At 44.8% G+C, this 11,899-nt stretch overlaps 1 protein-coding gene across 1 annotated transcript; it reads left to right on the top strand.

The window, feature by feature from the left end:
• Positions 1 to 7,541: 7,541 nt before the first annotated feature.
• On the top strand, positions 7,542 to 8,970 carry LOC141041754 (fruit bromelain-like). The gene is made up of 2 exons (XM_073508954.1): positions 7,542 to 8,077; positions 8,177 to 8,970. Exons 1-2 carry the CDS (start codon positions 7,624 to 7,626, stop codon positions 8,770 to 8,772), a joined length of 1,050 nt encoding a protein of 349 aa, XP_073365055.1. The 5' UTR covers positions 7,542 to 7,623; the 3' UTR covers positions 8,773 to 8,970.
• The last annotated feature ends 2,929 nt before the right edge of the window (positions 8,971 to 11,899 follow it).

The following is an 11,899-nucleotide window of genomic DNA, read 5'->3' as shown; positions in this document are numbered from 1 at the left end:
CGGGTCCATATGTGTAGCAAACTCGGCGTGAAGGGACGCTCCTCGACTGAGCGATGTCGATGTTTATTGCGTTGTTGCTCCACACTGCTCTCCCCTCGCCACCTAAACAAACATTCACACCTGACCTTTCCTGCACCATGGCCATGTTTAAGTGTGACCAGTATGAACAAGCACTTGCCATGATTCAGGTGTAGTTATCTCAGTTTGTTAGTTTGTCAATTACTTCTTCGTGTTCCCATATGTATTCTTATTCGTGTTAACGTCCTTGGCGGATAATTCAGAAAATGAATATTTATTATTTATTATGTGTTTTCCATAACTTACTTAACTTGCTGGTTGTAGTTCGCCTTTGCGCCAAGAGCGCAATGGGTCATCTATTTGTCATTAAAACTTCATCATAGGGCAAGTTCGACTGCATACCTTGAAACCCGTTGCAAGAAATACTACGGCCTTGATGTTGATAATGAGGTTTACATATGCGTTGGGGACATAGTAAAAATTACTATACTCGCCTTTCATATTTATCTCTATGTTTATCCTCATAATTCATTTTAGAATTTAGTAAAATATTACTACACTCTACCCTTTTGCAAAACATCATTTCGTATCATGTCTGTGGCAGGAAGGTTGGCCATTCAAGAAAATAAATAGTTGTTCGATGTAATGAATAGCAAGCAGCGAGGAAGAACAAGCAGGACGTGTGGTTTTACTTCTTCGAGAGGGCCCAAACCTGGGTAAAAATGTGTCCCTTTTACTTCCTGTTACCATCGTGCCCAGAACACCAGCTCGGGACCCCCTACCCTAGATCCGCCGATTTTCGCATCGACGGGGTGAACTTGCAATTGGGGCCAAAAAAATGATCAAGATGAAGGAAATATGCCCTAGAGGCAATAACAAAGTTATTATGTATTTTATATCATGATAAATGTTTATTATTCATGCTAGAATTGTATTAACCAAAAACATAATACTTGTGTGAATACATAAACAAACAGAGTGTCACTAGTATGCCTCTACTTGACTAGCTCGTTGATCAAAGATGGTTATCTTTCCTAGCCATTAACATGAGTTGTCATTTGATTAACGGGATCACATCATTAGGAGAATGATGTGATTGACTTGACCCATTCCGTTAGCTTAGCACACGATCGTTTAGTATTCTGCTATAGCTTTCTTCATGACTTATACATGTTCCTATGACTATGAGATTATGCACCTCCCGTTTACCGGAGGAACATTTTGTGTGCTACCAAACGTCACAACGTAACTGGGTGATTATAAAGGTGCTCTACAGGTGTCTCCGAAGGTACTTGTTGGGTTGGCATATTTCAAGATTAGGATTTGTCACTCCGATTGTCGGAGAGGTATCTCTGGGCCCACTCGGTAATGCACATCACTATAAGCCTTGCAAGCATTGCAACTAATGAGTTAGTTGCGGGATGATGTATTACGAAACGAGTAAAGAGACTTGCCGGTAACGAGATTGAACTAGGTATTAAGATACCGACGATTGAATCTCGGGCAAGTAATATACCAATGACAAAGGGAACAACGTATGTTGTTATGCGGTTTCACCGATAAAGATCTTCGTAGAATATATGGGAGCCAATATGAGCATCCAGGTTCCGCTATTGGTTATTGACCGGAGACGTGTCTCGGTCATGTCTACATAGTTCTCGAACCCGTAGGGTCCGCACGCTTAAAGTTTGATGACGGTTATATTATGAGTTTATGTGTTTTGATGTACCGAAGATAGTTCGGAGTCCCGGATGTGATCACGGACATGCCGAGGAGTCTCGACATAAAGATTGATATATTGGAAGCCTATATTTGAATATCGGAAGTGTTCCGGGTGAAATCGGGATTTTACCGGAGTACCGGGGGGTTACCGGAACCCCCCCGGGGGATTAATGGGCCAACATGGGCCTTAGTGGAAAATAGGTGGGGCGGCCAGGGCAGGCCGCGCGCCCCCTCCCCCTCTAGTCCGAATTGGACAAGGAAGGGGGGCGGCGCCCCCCTTTCCTTCCTCTCTCCCTCCTCCTTCCCCCTTCTCCTACTCCAACTAGGAAAGGAGGGAGTCCTACTCCCGGTGGGAGTAGGACTCCTCCTGGTGCGCCTCCTCCTGGCCGGCCGCCTCTCCCCCCTTGCTCCTTTATATACGGGGGCAGGGGGGCACCTCTAGACACAACAGTTGATCTCTTGATCTCTTAGTCGTGTGCGGTGCCCCCCTCCACCATAATCCACCTCGATAATATCGTAGCGGTGCTTAGTTGAAGCCCTGCGCCGGTAGCTTCATCATCACCGTCATCACGCCGTCGTGCTGACGAAACTCTCCCTCGACGTCAGCTGGATCTAGAGTTCATGGGGACGTAATTGAGTTGAACGTGTGCAAATCGCGGAGGTGCCGTACCTTCGGTACTAGGATCGGTCGGAACGTGAAGACGTACAACTACATCAACCGCGTTGTTCTAACGCTTCCGCTTTCGGTCTACGAGGGTGCGTGGACAACACTCTCCCCTCTCGTTGCTATGCATCACCATGATCCTGTGTGTGCGTAGGATTTTTTTTGAAATTACTACGTTCCCCAACAGTGGCATCCGAGCCAGGTTTTATGCGTAGATGTTATATGCACGAGTAGAACACAAGTGAGTTGTGGGCGATATAAGTCATACTGCTTACCAGCATGTCATACTTTGGTTCGGCGGTATTGTTGGATGAAGTGGCCCGGACCGACATTACGCGTACGCTTATGCGAGAGTGGTTCTACCGACGTGCTTTGCACACAGGTGGCTGGCGGGTGTCAGTTTCTCCAACTTTAGTTGAACCGAGTGTGGCTACGCTCGGTCCTTGAGAAGGTTAAAACAGCACTAACTTGACAAACTATCGTTGTGGTTTTGATGCGTAGGTAAGAACGGTTCTTGCTCAGCCCGTAGCAGCCACGTAAAACTTGCAACAACAAAGTAGAGGACGTCTAACTTGTTTTTGCAGGGCATGTTGTGATGTGATATGGTCAAGGCATGATGCTATATTTTATTGTATGAGATGATCATGTTTTGTAACCGAGTTATCGGCAACTGGCAGGAGCCATATGGTTGTCGCTTTATTGTATGCAATGCAATCGCCCTGTAATGCTTTACTTTATCACTAACCGGTAGCGATAGTCGTAGAAGCATAAGTTGGTGAGACGACAACGATGCTACGATGGAGATCAAGGTGTCGCGCAGGTGACAATGGTGATCATGACGGTGCTTCGAAGATGGAGATCACAAGCACAAGATGATGATGGCCATATCATATCACTTATATTGATTGCATGTGATGTTTATCTTTTATGCATCTTATCTTGCTTTGATTGATAGTAGCATTATAAGATGATCTCTCACTAAATTATCAAGGTATAAGTGTTCTCCCTGAGTATGCACCGTTGCGAAAGTTCTTCGCGCTGAGACACCACGTGATGATCGGGTGTGATAGGCTCTACGTTCAAATACAACGGGTGCAAAACAGTTACACACGCGGAATACTCAGATTAAACTTGACGAGCCTAGCATATGCAGATATGGCCTCGAAACACTGAGACCGAAAGGTCAAGCGTGAATCATATAGTAGATATGATCAACATAGTGACGTTCACCATTGAAACTACTCCATCTCACGTGATGATCAGACATGGTTTAGTTGATTTGGACCACGTGATCACTTAGAGGATTAGAGGGATGTCTATCTAAGTGGGAGTCTTAAGTAATATGATTAAATTGAACTTAAATTTATCATGAACTCAGTACCTGATAGTATTTTGCTTGTCTATGTTGATTGTAGATAGATGGCCCGTAACTTGAGGATTATCCTCATTGATGCACAGAAGAATTACGTCCTGGAAGCACCGCTAGGTGCCAGACCTGCTGCAGGAGCAACACCAGATGTTATGAACATCTGGCAGAGCAACGCTGAAGACTACTCGATAGTTCAGTGTGCCATGCTTTACGGCTTAGAATCGGGACTTCGACGATGTTTTGAACGTCATGGAGCATATGAGATGTTCCAGGAGTTGAAGTTAACATTTCAAGCAAATGCCCGGATTGAGAGATATGAAGTCTCCAATAAGTTCTACAGCTGTAAAATAGAGGAGAATAGTTCTGTCAGTGAGCATATACTCAGAATGTCTAGGTATAACAATCACTTGATTCAATTGGGAGTTAATCTTCTGGATGATAGCGTGATTGACAGAATTCTTCAATCACTGGCACCAAGCTACAAGAGCTTCGTGATGAACTATAACATGCAAGGGATGGATAAGACGATTCCCGAGCTCTTCGCAATGCTAAAGGCTGCGGAGGTAGAAATCAAGAAGGAGCATCAAGTGTTGATGGTCAACAAGACCACCTGTTTCAAGAAAAAGGGCAAAGGGAAGAAGAAGGGAAACTTCAAGAAGAACAGCAAACAAGTTGCTGCTCAGGTGAAGAAACCCAAGTCTGGACCTGAGCCTGAGACTGAGTGCTTCTACTGCAAACAGACTGGTCATTGGAAGCGGAACTGCCCCAAGTATTTGGCGGATAAGAAGGATGGCAAGGTGAACAAAGGTATATGTGATATACATGTTATTGATGTGTACCTTACTAATGCTCGCAGTAGCACCTGGGGATTTGATACTGGTTCTGTTGCTAATATTTGCAACTCGAAACAGGGACTACGAATTAAGCGAAGATTGGCTAAGGATGAGGTGACGATGCGCGTGGGAAATGGTTCCAAAGTCGATGTGATCGCGGTCGGCACGCTACCTCTACATCTACCTTCGGGATTAGTTTTAGGCCTAAATAATTATTATTTGGTGCCAGCGTTGAGCATGAACATTATATCTGGATCTTGTTTGATGCGAGACGATAATTCAGTTAAATCAGAGAATAATGGTTGTTCTATTTATATGAGTAATATCTTTTATGGTCATGCACCCTTGAAGAGTGGTCTATTTTTGTTGAATCTCGATAGTAGTGATACACATATTCATAATATTGAAGCCAAAAGATGCAGAGTTGATAATCATAGTGCAACTTATTTGTGGCACTGCCGTTTAGGTTATATTGGTGTAAAGCGCATGAAGAAACTCCATATAGATGGACTTTTGGAACCACTTGATTATGAATCACTTGGTACTTGCGAACCTTGCCTCATGGGCAAGATGACTAAAACGCCGTTCTCCGGAATTATGGAGCGGGCAACAGATTTTTTGGAAATCATACATACAGATGTATGAGGTCGGATGAATGTTGAGGCTCACGGCGGGTATCGTTATTTTCTCACCTTCACAGATGATTTAAGCAAATATGGATATATCTACTTAATTTACGAACAAAATCGCTAATTTGACCTTTTTAAATATTTCAGCATGATTTGACCCTCTTTCAAAAATGAACTCTTGACCTTTTTTTATGACGCCAACATTCATGGCTTTTTTGTTGCAAGGAAAACGCCATGGTCCATGGTGTTTAACCCCCTGCCCCCCCCCCCCCCCCCCCCGCCCACGCCAAAATGCCATGCTTCATGGCGTTTCATCCTCTGGAAGAGACGCCAAGCCACACTGGAGAAACTTTAGGATCAAAACGTCATGGACCATGCCGTTTTCCATGCAACCCAAACGTCATGGATGTGGGCACCACCAGAAAATGGTCATATAAGGATTTTCTTTTAAAAGAAGGTCAAATCATCCTAAACTTTGTTTAAAAGGTCAAAACATTGATTTTGATCTCAATTTACATCCACGAAAAAAGTGGTCCCTATAATTGAAGAACGGCGCGGCAAAGCGCGCGACAGCTTCTAGTCTTTGTGCATGCGCGCTGAAGATAATTAAGGCTGACACGCTGGAAAATGCATGAAGTTAACTCAGTCATAAAAATACATGTACTCCCTCTGTTCACTTTTGTAAGACCTTTTAGACATTTAAGACAGCAACTAAAATAGTTCAATTTCAGCTATTCTAAACGACTTACAAAAGTGAACGGATGGAGTAGCATTTATAGGAGTTACCCATGCAAATTTTCTTGCTTTATATATATAGCACATTTGATGTAATATCTAGAACAGTTATTTAATAGAATGAGAAGTTATGTGTTTTGTCGTTCTCCTATGAAAATATAAGGGCATCTAAAGCCGGACTTGGCAAATTTGGCCCCTCAAACGCCCGCGGACGCGACCGGAAGCATCCGGACGGGCCCTCATATTTCCTTCCGGATATCCACATATCTCAAATCCGGACTCTTAAATCCATGCAAATACATGCACGTCGATCATGCAATACAATGTCGCACGTAGATAGCAATTAATTGTTGGTATCAAGCATAAATAGCGTTCACATAAAATTTAGTTTAGGTGCCAAACTCAAGCATTGCCTCCTTGGTTGCCATTGTGGATTCACATGTGCTCCACAAGATTATTGAGTAGTTGCGTGTGCACCTGCTGATCTCGAAGATTCTGTTGCATCTGCAGTAAGTTCATAAGCTGAGCCGCATCTTGATTTTCCGGGATTTCAACTTGTTATCCGGGTGCTTCGAAATCATGGGTTTGGGTTACACCATCACCCTCATCCTCGACAATCATATTGTGCATAATAACATAACATATCATCAGCTGCCACAAAGTTTCTGATTCCCACTTCATTGCAGCGCTCCGCACAATTCCCCAACGAGGCTGAAGCACACCAAATGCCCTCTCCACGTCCTTCCTAGCCGCTTCCTGCATTGTTGCAAAGTGGCGGAGCCGGAGAGTTGCCGACCGTACCACGGTGGTGTCCGGGCCGGCGATGACGTCCCCCGCGGCGAGGACGGGAGGGCTCTTTCGGAGCTGGCGGCGAAGAGCCTGGGAACGGCTGCGGAGCGGCCGTGGCGGCGGAGCGCGAGACGGACGGTGCGGAGGAGGAAGAAGAGAGGAGATAGCAAATGGATCCGGCTGGTGTTCGGGGTGGATTTGGTGCACTTTGGGGTGGGGTCGGACTTTCGGGTCCGACGTGGCGGACGTGCCCGGGCGCTCCATATCCGCCCCATATTTGGGCTGGATATGGGGGCGCCAGTCAGCCCGGGCGTTTAAGGGCCGTTTGATGGGTCCGTGTGGGTTAAAAATTTCATGGCCGGACAATGAACAGGCGGCCCGCACGGACGTATGAGGCAGGTTTAAGAGGTCCGACTAGATGGCGTAAACCAAACTTGAAATCCAACCACACACATCGGCCAAACTATATGCGAAACTGCACGCTGATCCGGTCAATTTCGATTAGGCAGCAACGTACTCCAGCTCTGTGCGTGTGCGACGGTGTGGATAGAGCACTTTGCCGCACCATCCGGCAAACAAGAAAAACCTTGGAGAAGTAGAAGAAGAGTATACAGAGTGACGAGAACAACCACCGTCGTCGGATACAAACATCCATGGACTCCCAGTCAATACGTACGTTCGACTTCGGCGTTTGAACGCGGATCCATGGACGAAAAGTATGGAATCCACTCGTATGCCCCGTCTTGCTCGCCATGCCCGCTCCTATAAATAGAAGCGCCGGCAGCATGGTTGCTACGTGCTTAGTAGCTCGTAAACCATTGCATTGCAAGAAGAAGCAAGCAACTAATTATATAGCTTAGCTTAATGGCGTCGACTCACAGCTCGCGCCGCCTCGACGGCACACTGTTTGCGCTTCTGCTCGTGCTTGCGGCCGCCACCGCCTTTGTCAGTGCTGCCGCGGCGCGAGGGGACGCGCTGGCCGCCCGGCACGAGCGGTGGATGGCCAAGTTCGGGCGCGAGTACACGGACGCTGCCGAGAAATTACGCCGGCAGGAGGTGTTCGCGGCCAACGCGCGGCACGTCGAGGCTGTCAATCGAGCGGGCAACCGGACATACACGCTCGGCCTCAATCAGTTCTCGGACCTCACCAGCGAAGAGTTCGCGGAGAAGCACCTCGGGTACCGCCACCAGCACGGCGTGGACAGCACGCCGGTGGCCGCGGTGAACATGTCCAATGCTCAGTTCGACTCCACGCCGGACAGCGTGGACTGGAGGGCCGCGGGTGCCGTCACCCAAGTCAAGAACCAAGGCTCATGCGGTAAGAATCTACAGCTCCTGCAATGCATGCATGCATATATTTAATTTAATGTAACGCCGTAGCATAAGCCAAAGTTCCCAAATGAATATACACGTACAGGTTGTTGCTGGGCGTTCGCGGCGGTAGCGGCGACGGAGGGGCTCGTAAAGATAGCCACTGGCAACCTCATCTCCATGTCAGAGCAGCAGGTGCTGGACTGCACGGGCGGCGCCAACTCCTGCAACGGCGGCGACATCAACGCCGCCCTAAGCTACGTCGCCTCGAGCGGCGGCCTTCAGCCAGAGGAATCCTACGCGTATACCGGCCAGCAGGGCGCGTGCCGCAGCAGCAGCGTCAGCCCAAACTCGGCCGCCTCCATCGGCGCCCCCCGAATGGTGGAACTGCACGGCGACGAGGGCACCTTGCAGGAGCTCGCGGCCAGACAGCCGGTGGCCGTGCCCGTGGAGGCTGACCGTGACTTCCAGCACTATATGAGGGGCGTGTACACCGGCAGCTCGTCGTGTGGACAGAACCTGAACCACGGCGTGACGGTGGTGGGCTACGGGACGGACAGCGGCGGGCAGGCGTACTGGATGGTGAAGAACCAGTGGGGGACGGGGTGGGGCGAGGGGGGCTACATGCGCCTCACGCGCGGGAACGGCGGCAACTGCGGCATGGCCACCTACGCCTACTACCCGACCATGGACGGCTCTTAAACACCACTACTACTGTACATCAGTCGGTCCATGCATCATCGAGTACTATAGTTTATCAGCACCATGCAGTATATACTGATTTACTTTCTGAATAAAGCATGGATCCTTGTAAAAAAGATCCATTTGCCTATGTAATACCACAAATTTGTAAGCTTGTACTATATGAAAATAAACATTTGTACTACATCAGTCCATCCAGCATCGAGTATTGGTTTATCAGCTAGCTACACTATGATGTATATGTGGATTTCGAATCTTTTTGGAAAAGAAGTGGATTTTGAATAATGAACATTGAACGCATGCATGGATCCTCGTACGAAAGATGCATTCGCCTACGTAATAGTATGAACTTGGAAGAATCTCTATGAAAATAAAATTTTCTGATTCAATCGAACACACATTCTTAATGTTCTTCCCATGTCCCGCCTTTTCGTCTTTTTCAGGCACGTTCTTCTTCCTCTCACGACCCAACACAAATCTTCATTATCTATATTCTTGTCCTTTTACTTCATTACAGGAGCCATATTTTTTTATCAAAAACAGTAGGATATGCTACCTTAAAATATTATCATCTATAACACTAAACTCCCTAATTTTATAGAGCCCACATTCAATTGAGGTCTGCAATTAGAATTGGGTCATCCGATTTTAACCAGGTCAACAATTTCTCAGAACTATCTTATTCGATTCTTTAATACTATACACTATCTTTTCTAATTTTAAGACATCATAATTAATTGAGGTCTTTCATTTTGAATTGGGTCTACCGATTTTGACCGGGTCAACAATTTATCGGAGAGCTCACCTATTCAATTCTTAAATCACTATGTTCCTTAATTTTAAAGTTCTTTCACTGAATTGAGGTATTCAATTTCAGACTTGGTTTACAATTTTGACAGTGTCAACGATTATTTAGATCAATCATCAGCAACCTGCATATAAAAACATATCAATCCCGTGCACCCTCCCACCATCTAGAAAAAAGAGGCGCCACTATGTGATAATGTAGCCCCAATATAGTACATGAAACCACCTGATGAGGACCTTTGCCTCTATCACCACCGGCGTGGAAATTTCCTCACATAAATATAGGTTAGCTAGTGGATAACACAGAATCACACCGCGGAAAGCCCACCAAATCACAACATTATTAAATAAAAATAAAACACACTCCATCATCCCCCGCCAAACTAAATATTCCATCAATTCCAGAATATAAGGGGCATTAGTTTTGACCAAGTTTAGAGCAAAAAATATTGACATCCACAATATTAAACGAAAAGGTATGAAAATTCATTTCATTATGAATCTAATCATACTTATTTGATATTATGAATTTTGATATATTTCTCTAAAAATTTGACCACACTTAAAATGTTCAACTTTTTAAAAAGTAATACACCTTATATTTTGAAACACAGTGAGTATCTTTTTTTAAGAAACCCAACAACACCAATGGCGTAGCAAAGCGCGTCGAACCCTTCTAGTATCAGAAGAACTGCCCAAAAAATTGCAAGAAAAAAGAACTCAAAAGATAGAAAGAAAATATTTTATGTCGCTCTTTTGATATGCGGATAGACAAGTAATCCAAGATCTAATTTGGACAACACGCTCCAAGGGAGAGCTCATGCTTGCAGCGGACACACGACATGAAGCCACTGAACTCATGTATGCAGCGGACATGAAGCCACCAAACACACACACACAAGTGTTACCCTCACCTAGTAGGGCGTGCACATGCGACCCAAATTTTCACTTTGTTTTTCTTTCATGGAAATTCCAAAAAAATGAAGTTCCAAAATTTCAAGAAGATGGTTTTTTAGGACGTTCAAAATTTTTCTATTTTTGAATGCTATGAAAGTTTTGAACTTTGAAAAGTTCTAAAAATTGTAAATTTTTAATGAGAAACTTTTGAAGGTTTTCACATTTTCCGAACGTTCAAAGTACTGAAAGTTTGGCCTAGAATTCTCAAAATTTTGAACTATAACTTCTGAAAGTGACCAAAAAGGTAAGTTTGACCTAGAATTTTTTTTTGCCACGACTTCCACGAATGTCATTCCCTGTTGAAACTTGGCAACCACTTAAAACAATTGTCATTCTTTGCCACCAACTTCTTTTCTGATTTTTTTTTGTTTTTTTAGGTTTTACTGTTCATGGTGGTGTGATAAGAGCTAAAACTCGGATGGGCACTTACCAACACTTTTGTCAGGAATGCAATTGACATTGACATATAGGTGATGTTTTTCCAAATATTTCGATATCTTATTTGCATTTCTCTTATTTAGTATGAATTAGTTATGAAGTTTTTAAAGTGACGATCAAATGGTCAAAGGGCAAAAGCAAAAGATGCTAAAGTGGGTTGGAGAAGACCACGTGTTTTCAGAAACTAGGGGCAATCCTGACGAGGGAGACACAACTAAGGGTATAAAACGAATTATCCCATATCAAAATGATTATGCCACTTAGATTCAACAAGTTTTATATTACGCAATAATCAAATACAATAAATCATATGTATTTTCAGTTTCAGTTCTCATGTTTTTAATCCAAATATTCATGTTTTATATAATTAAACATTATGAAAATATAGTGTACCCAATTCTGGCAGCAATACATGTTGGTCGGCCAACGCTGACAACAACCTCCCATGCGAGACAATGGCAACCGCCTCCCACCGATGGCATCAAAGTCAGGCGAAGGGCCCGGGTTTGGATCCATGTGTGATAAGGACCTACATCTAAGAAGGCTCAGACCAAACCGGTTTCTCGTTTGTATCGAGTCCATATGTGCAGCAAACTCGACGCGAAGGGATGCGCCTCGACGGAGTGATGCTGATATCGCGTTGTTGCTCCGCACTACTCTCCCCTCACGGCCCATACCAACGTTCACACTTGACCTTTTTCGGCACAATGGTCATGTCTAAGTGTGGCCAGTATGAACAAGCACTTGCAATGATCCAGGGGTAGTTATCTCTGTTTCTTAGTTTGTCCACCGTTTTTTGGTGTTCCCATATGTTTTCTTATTCGTGGTAATAGCTTTGGGGATAATTCATAGAATGGATATAGTAGTATTGCTCACTAGTAGGTTATGTTATTGATATGAGTAAATGTGGTTTCTAATTGTTATC

The sequence above is a fragment of the Aegilops tauschii genome, chromosome 2 (assembly GCF_002575655.3).
Source record: "Aegilops tauschii subsp. strangulata cultivar AL8/78 chromosome 2, Aet v6.0, whole genome shotgun sequence".
Taxonomy (NCBI): Eukaryota; Viridiplantae; Streptophyta; class Magnoliopsida; order Poales; family Poaceae; genus Aegilops; species Aegilops tauschii.
This window is presented reverse-complemented; position numbering and strand designations above follow the sequence as displayed.

Bases quoted from the DNA above. Each gene is read 5' to 3' on its own strand.
- LOC141041754 (XM_073508954.1), top strand. From the start codon at position 7,624: ATGGCGTCGACTCACAGCTCGCGCCGCCTCGACGGCACACTGTTTGCG. The intron at 8,078-8,176 runs GTAAGAATCTAC...ATACACGTACAG, and splicing joins CAAGAACCAAGGCTCATGCG to GTTGTTGCTGGGCGTTCGCG.